Source organism: Chamaea fasciata, unplaced genomic scaffold (genome assembly GCF_029207755.1).
Source record: "Chamaea fasciata isolate MVZ Bird 193981 ecotype frontalis unplaced genomic scaffold, bChaFas1.0.hap1 SCAF_19, whole genome shotgun sequence".
NCBI classification, from domain to species: domain Eukaryota; kingdom Metazoa; phylum Chordata; class Aves; order Passeriformes; family Sylviidae; genus Chamaea; species Chamaea fasciata.
The window spans coordinates 7,949,754-7,965,820 of NW_027094104.1; the positions used below are offsets into that span (position 1 = coordinate 7,949,754).

At 58.7% G+C, this 16,067-nt stretch overlaps 1 protein-coding gene across 1 annotated transcript; it reads right to left on the reverse strand.

The window, feature by feature from the left end:
- Window positions 1–217: 217 nt before the first annotated feature.
- Window positions 218–10,459, reverse strand: ST6GALNAC2 (ST6 N-acetylgalactosaminide alpha-2,6-sialyltransferase 2). Its single transcript, XM_066200657.1, has 10 exons — window positions 9,785–10,459; window positions 4,881–4,973; window positions 4,704–4,761; window positions 3,908–4,082; window positions 3,015–3,180; window positions 2,793–2,931; window positions 2,524–2,627; window positions 2,297–2,380; window positions 1,646–1,745; window positions 218–1,464 (listed from the first exon to the last, which is right to left on the reverse strand). The coding sequence occupies exons 1-10, from the start codon at window positions 10,207–10,209 to the stop codon at window positions 1,297–1,299; spliced, it is 1,512 nt and encodes a 503-aa protein (XP_066056754.1). The 5' UTR covers window positions 10,210–10,459; the 3' UTR covers window positions 218–1,296.
- Between the last annotated feature and the right edge of the window lie 5,608 nt (window positions 10,460–16,067).

Genomic DNA, 16,067 nt, shown 5'->3' on the forward strand with positions numbered 1-16,067 from the left:
CCATCTCTGTACACCAACCTCATACAGCAAATAGCATTTCAAGTGGAAAAGGACTGTGCTCAAGAGCTAACAGGTCTCCCAGTCTGAGTCTCCATGATTTAAACTGGTTTCTGGAGCTGTTCCCCAGTTGTCTCTACTCCCTGTTACTGCTCCTCTGCTGTGGGAGGTAAAGGGGTGTCTCACACCACCCAGTTCATCAAAACAACAGAAACAGGCATAAGGAAAACAACCATTCAACATTTATGTAATTACACAAAGTGGGAGAGTGTCTTGGATTACACTGCTCTGTGTCCAGCCCCCACCAGCTGGAGAAGCCTCCCCAGGTGGGTCTCCCTGAGCAGTGCTGGTGTACGAGGGACAGCTGAAGGGTTCAGGACCCTCCCCTCCCTTGGGGTTTGGGGAAGGAAATTAAAAGAGTGACTATCACTTTGGTGTGTGACCATCACCTGGTGTGGGGCTGCCTCTCAGAGGGCACCACAGAGTCCCTGTGCAAGGAAAGGCTGACAAACCTTCAGTGCCACACACACATGGCTGAGGTGACAGTGTCACCTCCGGGCTGCTCAGAGCCTGGAGCTGTTCCCGGTGTCCTGGCTGAGCTGCGCTGCCCTCCTTGTCAGCTGATGGCTTTTGAGCCCCTTCCTTGTCAGAAAACACCAGACTTCAAGAAGGGGACAGTAACAGGGCCCACTGTGTCTGTCCTGCTGTCTGTGCCCGCTGACCAGGGAGGCAAAGATCCTTCTGAAACGTGGCACACATCCACACACAGCTGGCTGGAGCTGGGATTTTCTACAGTCTTCCTGGAGGGAGGTGTTCTCCAGAAATGTCACCTCCTGTCACCTGCTCTCCAGTGCAAGGATTTATCCTGCCTGCTGCAGTCCCACCATGGTGATGAGCATTTTAGGTGAAGGGCATTTTCCAGCATCTCCAGCATCCTTTTCCAGCATCTCCAGCATCCTCTTCCAGCATCACCCTGCCCTTCCTGTGCTCCACAGGGGCCACTGCTGCCCCATAGCCACGTTCACGGGGCTGGCAGGGCACAGCCACGTGCTGTGGTGCTTCTGGCTGCCCCAAAGGTCGTGTTCAATCACACTGATCCCTGACAAAACACAACGTTCCTCCACCAGCTTCAGCTCCCCCAGTATCCTCACATCCCTGCTGGCTGTGGCGCAGCAAGTCTGCTCCGTGGGCTGGCTGGGCAGCTGGGAAGAGCCCTCAGGAGGGAGAAGGTGACCCTCAGGAGAAAGGAGAAGAGCCACAAGAGTCCTTGGACTTGCCCCTGTGGGCGACCTCCCGGCCTCAGCGCTGGTAGAGGGTGATGATCCCGGCGCGGTGCAGGCTCCTCCACAGCGCTGCCTCCAGCATCATGTCGTGGTTGGCATAAAACACCAGAGGTTTCTTCTCCACCTCGTAGTAGTGGTCTGAGAACTGCTCGTAGTTGGCCGTGATGAACCCGTAGGCACTGACCTGTGGGGAAGGAGGCGGGGCAGAGAGGACAGGGCTTCACCTCGGGTGGTCCGTCATCACCACCACTCCCTTCAGGGACAGGGGACACGTAGGACAGCCACCAGGATACGCTGGAACCCCACAGCAGCCAAAGGGGGGATTCCCTTCTCCCCAGGGGAACGGTGGCCCTGTGGCCCCTTACCTGGTCGCAGGTGTGGAGTGCAGTGAGGAGCATGAGGGCGCCGGTGCTGGGCATGTAGAGGGAGCTGTACTGGGTGTTGAGGAGCTCCGACCGCAGGAACCTGATGGGGACACGGTGGCTGTGGGGGCTCAGGGCTGGCACAGCCCTACAGCCCCCAGACCCACACCTACACAGCCCTCTCCAGTGGTGCTGATGCCCAGTAAGGCAGGAGGAGCACTGAGTGAAACACAGGGCTCAGGTGGGTTCTCTGATGGCTGCTCTCATTTGCTCAGAGATTGGCAAAAGGCACCTCTCTGCTGTTTGGAACCACCCCAACCCAGGCACCTGCTTTCATGAAAGGCAGCAAAAGACCATCCTGTTGGGCCCTACCTTTGCTCCTGTTAGACTGCGACAAAATGTAATTTATCTTGGGGAATGGGAGCAAGGGATGTGAGCTGTGCTGCAGTGAGCAGGAATGGCAGGAGAGAGATGCCTCTGCCTTGTGTGCAGGCAGCAGGCCAGGGGTGGTCCAGTGCCTGGGGGAGACTGGGACTGCACTTTGATGCTGGGCAGCTACTGGTCTATACTGGAATGAACAGAGAGGGGAGGGAAGTGGTCTTAGCCCAGCCTGGAGCAGAGCCAGACAGCAGCCACAGTGCTCATTACTCTCACCTTGTTGTCAGGTACTGCAAGAAATCAGGATGCAGCAGCTTGAACTTCTCTGCAGATGCCTCCGGTCCAAAATACTTCTGTGGCCTGCAGCAAGGCAAGGAGCAGGGCAGAACTTTGTCATGGGAGTCCTGGAGCTCCTTGGGGTCTATCCCGGTAGGGACAGATGTGGGGTGAGGACAGGTGAGTCAGCACCAGGGGTGCTGGGGGGATCTTGGGGAGCTACTCACTCGTCCCCCTTGTCCGAGCCCTCAGGCACTGGGCGGCCCTGGATGGCCGATTTCAGCATGACGTAGTCACGGAAATCCGAGGGGATGAAGATGTACTTCAGGTCCTGCAGCAGGGACACAGACAGGGCACTTGGAGGGGGGTTTGAGGACATGGCCCACACTTGCAGGTGAAGACTGAGGGCTCCCGAGATGGGGAGAAGGTCTCAGAAGCAAGGCCAGCCAGAAGCGACAATTTGATTCAACTCCCCAACAAGCCCTCAGGGTCTCACCTTGCCCTGGGGGATGCGGGTGAAACCGTACTCCTCGTAGGAGACGAGGGAGTTCTTCATGGTGTTCACCGTGAAGCCGTAGAAGGAGACCTTGGTGCCGACATCCTCCTCGAAGCCTTTGATCACGGCACCGTTGAGCCTGCAGGAAAAGCGGGGAACACGTGTCCAGGGCTGGCATCTCCCAGCACCCGGGGCCCCATCCTGCCTGGGGTTCACGCTCACCTGAAGACCAGGTCGTGGCTGTCGATGGCCTTGCCCTGCCGCGAGCCGTTGAGGATGCCGCCGTTGCCCACCACGGCGCAGCGGACGCAGCCCTCGGGGAAGGCGGCCCTGGAGAAGAGGTGCCGGTTGGCCGAGGCGTTGAGGAGCTGGAGGGTGCTTCCCACCACTGGAAGGGAGCAGGATGTGACCAGTCAGCAGGGAAAAAAGGGTGTGTGTCAGCCCACGTGAGCACGTGTAACGGCACGCACAGAGCTGGCACAGCACGAGAAAACTCACACCACTGCCGTGGGGGAGAGCGGTCTGCAGGTGGGAACAGACCCTCCTCTCCCAGCTTGGTGTCACCTCCTCTTATCTCTTATGTCCCCATGCTCCCAACCCTGCTACAAACAGCAGCCACCCAAGGCTGTGCAGGGCACAGGGATGCATCCAGACATCTCCAGCCCCAGTCCTGCAGATGCTGCTGCCTGTGCCCAGCCACGTCCCCTCCTGACAACGTCTCTGCAACTGCCACTGGTTCTCTTCTGCTCGCTGTTCCCAGGACTTCCCAGCCCAGGAATTGAAGCCAGCGGCTGCCAGGGAGAACAGAGAGTGGGTTTGGGGTGGGAAAGGAAACAATCTCTGTGAGCAACAATGGAGCTGCTTGTCCGAGCTCCTCCGGCCCCAGTTAATAATCACGGACACACTGCAGCTTTTATTCAGGGAAAATGTCATAAGATGCAGCAAGCAGTGTTTGCAAAGCTGCACCCTCCGCCCTGTGCCCCGGGAGGTGGGGTGGGAAGAGATCAACATTCCTGGCTCCTCCGCAGGGCTCCTTGCCTGTCCCACATCTCCAGCCCCTTCTGCTGGGCCTCCCAGTCCTCTCAAGCTGCCCCACATCCCAGCTGGGTCTGTACCTGCGAGGGACAAGCCTTGCCAGCCATAGGGGACGTGTCGTGTCTTCAGCCTGTTCCAGGTCTCCAGGGTGAAGTGCTGGTCCCACATCAGCACAGGGGTGTTGAAGCGGAAGATCTCCCGAAACTTGGGGTCTGCCTTTGCTCTGGACATCACCGAGTGGAGGCAGGGGCTGGGCTGGGAGGGAGGAAGGAGGATCCCTGCTCAATCTCCAGCCTGGGTCTGCCTTCCCTGTGACACCTGCACCCCTCAGCAGGCACCAAGGTGAGAACAAACCCAGGGACAGAAATGCTCCTTGTGCATCACGTGTTGGATCACCCAGGCAGGGCACTGCCTCATGCCTTGGTTTTGTCCTGCAAAACAGCCTTTGGCACCCAGCTCAGTGAGGCTGGGAGACCCAGGGCTTACAGAGTCACCTGAGGGCGTGAAAGATTCAGCACCTTCAGGTGTGGGCACCCTGTTACACGTGTGGGCCCCATTAGAGCTCTGCTCTATGGGAACAGAACAGTGACAGCCCCCCCTGGGCCTGGGTCCGTCCCCATGAATCTCCAGCCTGCACTTCTGGCCCGGGAGTCAGAGGGTTGGAGGGGGGTGGTGATGCTGGCTCCAGCCTCCACACGGGACAATGGCAGCAGGGAGGCCTGGGGAGAACCACTCGTGTGGATGGACAAGGTTGCTCCTCTGTAAACCCCTTCCAGAGGGTGCTGCTCCTCCTCAGCCTCCCCACACAGCCCTTCAAGCAACAAAACCCAGCACGGAGGGGCAGCATGGACATTACTGTGCTGTGTTAATGATTACCTGCTTTCTGCTGGGCTCTGGCTCCTCCAGTTTGGCAGAGGGCTTGAAGGAATTCCCACTGGGATGGGGGAAACACATGGCAGAGTTAAAAATCCATCACTTGGGCACTGGGAAAGCCCACAGTGGGCAGGGGCCTCCCGGTTCCTGCCAGGATGGCTGAGCGTCTTCCCTCCTTACCACTCCAAGCTGCCTCCAAGTGGCCAGCCCCGGCTGCCGGCTCCGTGTGGTGTCCCTGAGGGAGCCAGGATCAGCGGCTCCGGCTGCAGCAAGCTGGGAGAAGACAAGTGAGGGCTCAGCTGAGGAGGTGACACTGAGCATCCTGACATCCTGAGAGCCACAGGCAGGGCAGGACCACGACCTCTCCATTTATCATCTCTCCACCACTGCCTGCGCCCACCCAGCCCCATCTGCAAGTGGATGGAGAGAGGATTTGTGAAATACAGGGTTTGTGCAGCCAACATCTCCTGGTGAGTCCCATCTCCAGGACTCCGAGGCACCAAAACCCACACCCAGCCCAGCCTGCAGGGCTGGGGGAATCCTGCTGAGACCTCCCTGGCTCTTCCCACCATCCCACCATTCCTGAGTCCGAAGGGGACCTGGCTGGAATAAGCTGGACAGGCCAGCAGGACACGTTTCGTTGTTATACAGAAGAAGCAATCAGCAGCTGGGGTCTGGAGGCTCTCAGGGCGCATGGGACCCCCTCTGCCATGGGGGCGGCTGGGGCATGCCCTGATCCTTCATTTCTAGCAGGGGCTGCCCACCCCGAGCAACTTGGGGTGCCCTGAGTCCCACGGGGCCGGGCTGAGCTGACCTGACCGCTGGGGGGGCACTGGGGCCGGGGGTGGGCAGGCGAGCAGGAGGTGGGAGCCCACCGGAGGGGAACAGGCTCCCATTCATCCCTGCACAGAAAGGCCCTTCAGAGCCCCCGGCCCCGCCGGCAGCGCGGGCGGCAGGTGCTGCGGCCAGAACGGGGCTATTGTGGAGGAGACAAGGGCTCCTTGTTACGGGATCTCTGCCTGGGAGCCTGGGGACAGGTAGAGGCAGGTGGGGAGCGGAGCTTCACCCCCCCCAGCCCCCGCTGGCGTGACGCTGCCTGGCACAGGGGCACAGCGGGCGTTGGGTTTCTGTCCCTGCCGCGGCCCCTGTCAACACCGGCAGCACCCACAGCCCTGCCCAGGAGCAGATCCAAACCCGTTTGCCACCCAAACCCTGCTCCGTGCCACTCTGGGGGCATGGCATGACACGGGGGGACAGCCCAGTGCCCTGCCTGGGGGCTGGAACTGGGGCTGGAGCATGTCCCCAGGCATGGATGGAAAGGCAGCACCAAGCAGGCTTTGCCCCAGCACCTTCCTTGCACCGTGCCAGCGCTGCCAGCTCTTGGCAGGGGATGCTGAGGGTGCAGCAGGCTGAGCCCCAACAGTGGAGCAGGGCAGCTTTTAAATCAAGCCTGTGTGTCTCGCCTTGGCATCCCGCGGGAAGTCAGGTTCCCAGCAGGAGCAGAGCCCTGCAAAGCCCCCACCACCTCAAACACAACGCGACAGCCCAGGGGTCAGCACAGCCTGGCCCCCACCAGCTCACCCCTGAGGCTCATCCTGAGATCACCTGAGCAGGCAGAGAGGAGGGAGGGCAAATCCCCAAGAAAGTCCACCAAGATGGGACTGAGCCATCCCAGAGAGATGCAGAGCTGCAGCTTTCTGCAGGGCCTTTCTGGTGTTACCCCTGCAAGCAACCAACTAATCCCAGTCTGAGCAAACTTGTCTATCCACAGCCAGGAGCTCTGGACCCCGAGTGGGCTCAGCCCCAGTGAACTGCCCTGGGGTGCAGGGAGCTCGCCCCAGGGAGCTGCCCAGCCCCATTTGCTGCCTCCATCTCACAGTGCAGGTGACCCCCAGCCCACGTGCCTCAACGGCAGAGCTTATCAACACCTCCACCACCCGACTGATGGACCAGGGACTGGGGAAACCTCCCTGCTCCAACTGCAAAGCACTGAAGTCCCTGCGGGCAGTGCCCCTGGGCTGGCCAACCATCCATTTTCTGGCCACAGAGGCGCAGCCCCCCACCAAACCCCAAGGCCTTTACCACCACCCACCAGGTCCAGGCTTGAGCCGCATCCAAGGAACCTCTCCCAGCCTCCCCACCTCCACGGCCCTTCCCACCAGGTTCACAAGCCCCTGCTGCACATCTTTGCCCACCCAGCTCCTCCTCAGCTCTCCTGTTTCTTCCCTTCCCCTTCCCCAGCTGATCCCAGTGCCTGCAGCACAAGGCAACGCCCTGGGCAGTGGCAGTGGGAGGGTGCTGCACTACTTTCTGAGCTGCCAGGGGTCTGTGGGAGCCCCAGGGGGCTCAGCCTGGCTGTGCCCAGCATGGAAGGAGGTGGCTCCTGCCGACCTTCTATGGGAGCTGGGCCCCACCTCCACCCATGGCCGGACACGGTGGGTGGCACCTGCTCATCATTTCTTCCGAGCTTTGTGCTGAACTGATAAACCAGTGCCAGCACCTCCCTGCACTCACTTGCCAGCTGTGGGTGCTGGAGTCAGCTCTCCAGCATTGCTGCTGCCCAAACCCTGCCGGGAAGGGCGTGGGGCAGCCGGCCCCCCACCAGACAGCAGCTCGGTGGCGGGATGGGGAGCCAAGCGCTTTGACGTCACCTGCCAGGATGTGGTGAAGCACCTCGTGCTGCTTGGTTGACTCAGAAGATGACAATCCTGCCCGGGACCGACAGATGCACAATGGGGCTGCAGGAAGGAGTGGCTGGGGCTGCCCGGGCACCGGCGGTGGCAGCAGAGCCGGCCAAGCCTGGGTGCGCTCCCTCACCATCGTGACATTCATAAATATGACGTTCCTGGTCCAAGGCCATCCCTCATTTCCTGAAGATAACGCTGTGTGTGAGTGTTGCGAGCACACACTCCAGCCTTATCTTCAGCAAATACTCCCAGGGCCCCACGGAGATATTTGAGGGAGCCAAAACAGCAACAAGAACCCGCTCTTGCTCCATCTCACCATGAAGGGCTGAGCTCCAGAAGCATCTTTCCCTGCTGCAGAGCAGGGGTGGCACAGAGGCTGGGCAGAGCTCTGTGCTCATCCCATCTGCCCTAATAATAAAGCCACGAGGGCAGCCAGCAGCTCACCAGTGGGGTATGGGAGAGATGGACTAGCAGGGAGTGGGACAGGGCTGTGCCCAGCTGAACCCCAGAGGATTTGGCTCCCTCCATGCCAGCTCTGCAGGGAACAGGGCATTCGCCCACTTCCATAGGGCCACCAGCTTTGTGCAGAACCGGAGGGGCACTTGGCATTGCTGTGGGGATCTGGTCCTGAGGTGACCTGGTGCTGGCTGCAGCCACCATCCATCAGGGGATCAGCTTCCTCCTGATCCCCTTCGTCCCCCTGTACCTCCGCATGGAGACACTGCTCACACTAACCTGCTGAAACTGAGTCACCTGCACCCACAGGTGAGGACCCTGACCCTCCCATCCCCACTGGCAGAGCAGGAAACGAGTGCTCTGCGATGGCAGCTCAGCCATGTGAAATGGCCAGCGCAGTTCCAGCTCCAGTTCCTCCAGGGACACAGCTCTGTTGGGACGAGCAGCACTCATGGTGTGCCATGTTTGTAAACACAGGGAACCGAAGCCAACAGACTGCACTCTGGTTTGGGTTTAGCTTTAGGGGTTGAATTAAAGCCAAGAGGAGAGTCCAGGAGAGCTTTGGAGGACAGGTCAGCTCTGTGCCACCTCACCTGAGCCCCTCTCTGGGGCTGGACAGGCTGACCCTTGGTCCCATCGGTCAAGGGGCTGCAGCCTGGGCTGGCTTTCCAAGGAAGGTGACCTGGGGCTGTGGCAGGTCCAGGCAGGGTTAGCCTGACATGTGGTGGGGGGAACCTGCTCCCTGCTTCCATCCCATGGGCTTTCTCCACACCCTGCTCTCGCTGGGCCGTAGACCCTGTGTCAGGGTTTCCATTCCCAGCTCCAGTGTGGTCCATGGGCACAGTCTGCCGCCCTCATGGGCCCCAGTTTCCCCTCTCGTGGACATCAAGCCCTTTGCGGGGTGTTTGACTGCCCTGAGCGGTTCCAGGTAACGCTGCCGCTGGCACCACTGCGCACCTGGAACGGCGAGGGTGGAAAGAGCCAACAACCAGCCCGGGCTGCTGCAGACAGTCCTGATCCACCAGCCCGGCAGGAGAGGGGACCTCTGCCTTTGGCACGATGAGATCGGGAAGGAGAGCTCCCAGCTGGGGAGGAGAGAAGGTCTGAACTCGCGGGCAGCTCAGCCGGCTGCATCCTCAGCAAATCCCACTGCAAATCTCACCCTCTGCAGGACGGGCTCCGGTCCCCACAGCATCCCCCATTCCCGAGCAGCGCCCAGGCAGTTGGGCTCGGTCACACCGACGGCACCCAAAAGCACCCAGGAGGAGCTGGGGGACGCCCACAGCGCTCTCCTGGCCCAGCACCTGATGCTCGCAGCTGGTCGCGCAGCCCAAGCGCTGTGCGGGCTCCTTCCCCCGCCCTCTCCTCCGCCCTCGGCGGAGCTCCCCGGGGCACCCCAGCACCCCCTCCCGCTGGCCACGGGGGAGGCTCAGGAAGGGGCTTCGGGAGGTTGGGAGGATGCAGGGAAGGCAGACGAAGGGGGAGTTGCAAATTGCTGGAGTTTGGAAAACGCTGCGGTCCTGAGTTCGCGAGCGGTGTGGGCAGCCCGGGGTATCCGAGACCAGGGGTCTGCAAGGGCTGGTCAGTGCAGCTCCATGGGTCCCAAACCTCCCCCAGGACAATCAGCGGGCTCCGGTCCCGCTCCAGCCCGGCGGGAACACGCGGCGGCTCCGGCCGGCAGCTGAAACGGGTTTGATCCTCACGCTCAGCCGTCCCTGCACTCAGCAATGGTTTCTTTGCACCGGGATGCGCTGAACCCACGCGGGGACCTCTGGAGACCCCCCCCCCGATGGCCTCAGGGTCCCGCTCTGGGCAGCTCTGGGCTCGGCTGGTGCCCACACCGGCACCCCGATTCCCCCTCCCCATGCCAGCGCACGGTACCTCGCGCTGGATTTACAGAGCCCTGCCTCCCACCCCTCTCCCATCCCCGTCCCCCCTTACTTGGCTATGATCCTCTGGCTGGTGGGCGCCTCCACCGTAGCGTGGTAGTGACTGTAGAGGAGCAGGGAGGATGTTAAACCTGCCAGGAGCAGAAGGCAGAGCCTTTTCCAGTGCGGAGAGCCCATCCCGGGCAATTCAGCCACTGGAGCCGTGCAGGCCAGCGGGAGCGTGGTAAGCGGCCCCGGGCACACAAACTTCCCGGCCCCTCTGCTCTCCCAGCCCCGTGGGCGCGGACGCCGCTGTGGGCCGGCTCCGTCCTGCCCCGGGTGCCCAGCTGCACTTTGGAGCAGGCTGGGATATTCCTCGGGAGCGGTGGGAGGGAGGGTGTGAGCCGGAGGGAGGAGGCACCAGGCTGACTGGTTCAGACTTGCTGAGAAAAAAAGGCACTTTTGAGCTGCTTTTTCTCCGAGCTGGGGATTAAACATTTACCCAGAGCAGAAGGGGACTAAGATTTTTCTATTTTTCTTCTTCTTCTCCTTTTTTTTTTTTTTTTTTTTTTTTTTTTAAATTTTTTTTTAACCTCCTTTTCATGCCACCCACCCACGGCTCATAAACCGGGTTCCCCTTTTTATTACTTTCTTGTACGACTCAAACACGTGCGTGTTTGGGCTGCGCCCACAGGGCATCCAGCGGCCCCACGGTGCCACCCTTGAGCGGGCGCCTGCCGGTTCGTTTGTGCTTATCACAAACTGCAGGCTCTGAAATCCAGATGGACCTTGAGGTGCCTGATAGCAGCGCCCTCTCACATACCCGCAGCCACCCGGTGAACCCGCCAGGAGGGAGCAGAAGTGGGGGAAAAGGGGGGACGCGGTTGGGGTGCGGCCCCCGAGTCCCCCGGCCACATTCTGGCTGAATGGATCACGTGCATTTGCAGCAAACCACACCTTTGGGGGTTTGTGGCAAGCTCGACAAAGAGTTTGGGTTGGAGGAAAGGAGAAACGGGTTTGGGGGAATATTGGCGTGAATTATTTTGGTATTTTCAGAGAGGATGTGCTCCAGTTTCTTTTTTGAAAGAATATCTCGGTGTTATTTTAGATCAGCTCAGAAAGAACCAGCCTGTGAACTGAAGGATATGCATACCAAAATGTTTGTTGCAGCGGGGGAAGGGACTCGGCATGCAAACAAGCCTTTTCAGTTGAACTGTAGGGATTTGGGGGGATTGGATCTTTAGGAAGTCACTCAGGGAGCAGCACGATGGTGAGCCCTGCTCCATCCAAACCCTGTGCCCGTGGTTCCCCGAGCACTCATGTGTTGTTCCAAGCTGTCACACACCTCCAGCCCCTCCACAAATACCCTCTTTCATTATTCAGCCCCAAAACCTGGGCCCAAACCCCATGCCTGTTCCTGAGTCCCACTGTGGCTGCATTTTCCCCAACACTCCTTTATCCCCTCAGATCCAACCAATTCCTGCTTTTTTTTCCCCGGCCTGCCCAGACAGGTTGAAAGGAAGAGAAAAGCAAAACACATTTTAACAAGAGTTTGCTTCAATCTCCACTTGCTTCCTTTACTACAGACTCCTCCATTGCCATCCTCTGGGAATTTTGGCTTTGTGGGGATGGCACCACATTGGCATCCACAAAGTGCTGTGGTGTGAACATGGGAGCAGCTCTGTGCCTGAGGCTGGCAGTGATGCCACTGCTGGCCTTGCCCCACTGGGAAAGTGGAGACTGGACCTGGGACACCACAAAGGAAAAGTGGCCAGGCTGATTTTAAAGCAAACTTGCAGGGAACCCTGTTGTTGTGCACTGGAGCTGTGGCAGGAAGGTTGGCTGGGCAAAGGTTTTCTCAGGGAAGGAGAGAGCAGTCAAGAAGCTGGAAGGACAGGGCAGACCATGACCACTGGCACACAGAGGGATGAAATCGGTAAAGCCCAGCTGGAGCTAGAGCTGCAGAGGGATGGGCAGGAAGAGGGGGTCCCATGTACCCCAGTGCAAAAGGCAGCTCACAGAAATGGGGGTCCATTGATGGAGGGATTTGATGCTTTTTGCCTCTGTCACTGAAAGCTGCTCCCAGTCCTCAGAAGTATAGGCATTTTCTGGAAGACTCAGAGCCAGCACAACGGGGTTGAGTCTGGGGTCCTGCTCAGGGGTCCCCCAGCCTGGAGCTGTCCCCACTGGTGTGACTCAGGGTCTGCCTTGTTCCTCTGACCCGCTGGATTTGCTCCCTGTGGTCTGGTGCCTTGGCTCACGTGCTCTTGACTCTGGCCCTTCATTAACCACAGCTAATTATTACCAACTGCTCGAGTAAGTCACAAGGGACATAACAAGTCTTGGCTCCAGATGGATGACCAATGGTCCAGAGGAAGTGACCTGGGGAAAGTCAGGAATTTGCCATTTGGAAACATTTATGGCCCAATGATGCAAACGCTGGTGGAGTGGCAGCCTCAAGGGCTGGAGGAGCTGGTTTCTTCACATCTCTCTGTTTCCATGATATATGGTTTTCTACTGTTGGTTTTATTTTCAGCGGGGTGAAAATGAGATGCACAGTTCTTCATCTGCTCTACTTGTTTTGTGCTACAATGCATTTTGGACTATGCCCCAAAATTAAGTAGTGCTTAATTTAGAAGTTAAATAAGTGCAAAAAACCTTTTAGGATGGTAGTTGCCAAAAAAAGATTAGGAAAAGAACATAAAAGAAATTACAATGGAAACCAGCAAGTATCATTTTTAGCCTGGGCTTTTTATTCCAGTGATTACTTCTTGGAAACAGAACCCAATCCCTCCCCATGGCTAGAGAGCACAAGAGGAGAATAAACATATTTTGCACCAGCTGGCTGCCAGCCACAGTTTGGTGGAGGAAAATCTCGTGGTCTTTGCCGTGATGAACCGTGCAGGTGGGAGAACGAGATCTCCAAAAATCTCCTGGAGGATTTATATATCCAAATTCATTCAGCACGGGTCAGAGGTACATTTAACAAAGTGTCAAAAATCCGCTCGTAGAGCAGGTCCCTGAAATGCAGAGCCTGGTCGCGGGGCGGGTGGCGGTGTCACCCCCCGAGAACGCGGGGCCATATGGCTGCCTGCGGAGGCACGGCCACGGCAGCATGAAAAATTCATCAGCAGATGTCCCGGGAGGCTGACGCACGGCCCCTGCCTGGCGGGGCGGGGAGGGCAGCGGGAGCAGCTCGGCCACAGCTCCTCTCGCCAGGCCCGGGGAAAAACGGGGTCAGGCAAAGCGCCCACTGAAGGTGCTCCCTGACCCACTCTGCTTGGCTTTCTGTTGGATTTGTAGGTGTTACTACAACCAGAGTCAGGAGAAGTGATCACACGGAGGATGCCTGGAGATGGTGGCAGCAGGGCGGTGGCTGCGCTTGGCTGCGGGACCAGAGATGCTCAGGGTTTTGCTCTGCCCTTCTGCCACACCCGCAGGCTGCAGGTGGGGAAAGGGCCTTGGGGATGCAGCAAAACTGCTCAGAGAAGGGCAGCAAAGCTGGCAAAGGGTATGGAACACAAATCCCATGAGGAGAGGCTGAGGGAGCAGGAGTTGTTTAGCCTGTAGAAGCAGAGGACTTATCACCCTACAGCTCCCTGACAGGAGGGTGTAGCCGGCTGGGGATTGGTGTCTTCTCCCCAGCAACGAGTGAAAGGATGAGAGGACATAGTCCTGTGCCAGGGGAGGTCTAGGTTGGACATTAGAAGGAAATTCTTCACAGAAGGGGTTGTCAGGCTTTGGAATGGGCTGCCCAGGGAGGCAGTGGAGTCACTGTCCCTGAAGGTGTTCAAGGAGAGGCTGGATGTGGCACTCAATGACCGTGTCTAGTTGATAAGTTCAGTCAAAGTTCAGTCTAGTTCAGCCAAAGGTTGGACTCAGTGATCTCAGAGGCCTTTTCCAACCAAATGGATTCTGTGACTCTGTGATCTTTGTGCCAGTGTGGCAGGATGTGGCCCATCGGGAAAACACACCCTGCTCTTCCCCAAAGCAGGAAGGTTGTTGGGGTAAGCCACAGGCGGAGGTGGCAGCTCAGGACCTCCCGAGCAGTGGCAGGATTTGGCTCAGGCTGGCTCCTGTTGGCTGCCTCCCCGTGGCCCTGCTGGCCCAGCCCGGCTCTTATCGCAGGTGCCTGTTCATGGCAGAGCCCTTGGCCAGCCCCAAACCGCTGAGCAGGGCCCAGATAAGCCAAACACACAGTTCAAAGGCCACCCCCTCTCCCCTGGCATGAGGCAACCTGGAAGGCTCTGAGCTGTGCCTGGAGGGGTGCAGAGATGGGAAACACCTCTGAGAAATTAGGGTGACGATGCAAACAACTGCCCTCCCTTTTCTTGCCAGCTCTGGACCAGGCAGAGCAGATCTGGGCTGATCCTGCCCTGATCTTGGCAGGGTAACCAGTCCCTGAGGTCTGCTCAAAGCCACATGTCCCTGGGGTCAGGCCAGGCTCTGTCCCCAAAGCTGGGGAGAGGGGACACCATGTTTGAGTGTGGGTGGGTGAGCCAGCCCCTTGTTCACCACCTGTGTGGTCCCACTGGACACTGCTTGGCTGCCATGGGAGGGATGGAGGGAGCCTTGGGATGTCCCCAGGATTCAGGAAGTGTCTTTCCAGAATTTACTACCCAAGGGCTGGTCGGGCTGATCTGGGAAAGCCCTGCAGCTGCCAAGGTCCTGTTGCTCAGCCTGGCAGAGGAGCCCTGCTGCACCCCCTGGAGCTGTTTACCTGCAGGGCCCTGCTCCAGCACCTGGAGGTGAGGGCTCCTGGCAGCTCACCTGGTCCTTTTTGCACAACAAAGCCATGGGCTGCTCCTTTATCTTGTTCTCCCTCCCCTATTATCAATAGTTCTTCTGGTCCAACTGGATTTACCTGCTCCCACATCCCCAAGAAAGGGAGAAGGTCCACACAGAGGAGGGGAGGAGGGGAAAACTCCCACCGTCTGCCCCCAAGGCCTGCTCCAAACCTCTCAGCAACTGAGCAACATTAACAGCACCTGCTAAGTCCCCAACACAGAGCTTTGTGTGCTGACCTGGAGCAGGCACATAGCTCTGCCACACTCCCACAGCATCCAGTCAGCCACAGAAGCTCGAGAGTAACACATCCAGAGGGAGCAACTCCATGCTGGGAAGCTGGGTGCTGTTATCCTGCTCTGGCTGCTCTGTGCCTCAGTTCCTTGCCTGGGAAGGAAAGAGACAGGAGTGACAATATGGATGTGCCACCATGGCACAAGGTTGCCTTGTGTGGCACACACAGTGGCTCCCTCCAGCACCTGGTTGGGTTTGGGGTTGGCTGCCACCTTTAGAAGGTACCTCAGACCCCAGGACATGGTGCAGAGCCTGCCTTGTCCCTGCTCCTGGTAAGGCCAAACCCAGACAGGATCCAGAGAGCAGGGCTGCACTGACCAGGGGCAGGGATGAGGTGGGCTCTGCACCACTCACTTGTCCCCAAGATGCACCCCTGTCCCCAAGCAGTCCCTGTCTTCCTCCTGCTTCATCGGCAGGGTGGTCTCTGCTTCTGCTATCCACGTGAGCAGCCACACTGAAAGAGGGAAAAGGTGGAAATGATGCAAAGAATTGGAAGCTCTGCAGGAAGGTGACACCACGAGAGCTTCTGGGTGACAAGCGGTTTTAGTTTCTGCAATCTGGTGGGGAATTTAAAGGCTGTTAACTCTTGAGGAACCCTAGGAGGAGTCTGGCACAGCTGTAATACAGTTCATGGTATTCTCCAAGAGCTTTTGAAAAAAGCAGGGCTGACAAAACAGCAACTTCTGGACATGCTGAGGCACAGTGGTGTATGTATTCCCCAAATCAAATGCCTCTGTTTAAATCCTGCAGCTCCCAGAGCTCGTGGCTGGCAGCGAGGAATCCACTGGTCGCTGGCACTGGGTCTTGTGTCCGTGCAGGAGGAGGAGCTGCTGTATCTGAGCATCCCTCAGGATGACAAACCTGATCCCACCATCAGTCCCTCTGCTTGCGCTGCCCTCAGCTCCATGCCGTGCTGCAGGAGCAGAGGCCACACCTTTGCACTCACCTTGCGCTCCAAGGTACCGAACCTCTGCTCCCGGTGTCTCTGCACAGCCCAGGCAGCCCCCGGGACACAAATCGCAGGCAGCTGCAGGGCGGTGCCCAGCACCAGGACACGGTGGCAGATCAGGATGTGCCAGACCCGGCACGACGACGGATCTCTGAACGGGAGCTGCCACCTGGTGGCACAGGGACAATCTTGATGTCGTGCCAACCACAGAGACCTGGATTTTGGCGTGGCCCTGGCCACCTGACCGTGGCACTGGCTCTGCCCAGTGGCACTGAGCAGGCTGGGGCTACTACAGCACAGCCTGGCAGGGCTGCTTTCACCCTGGGAC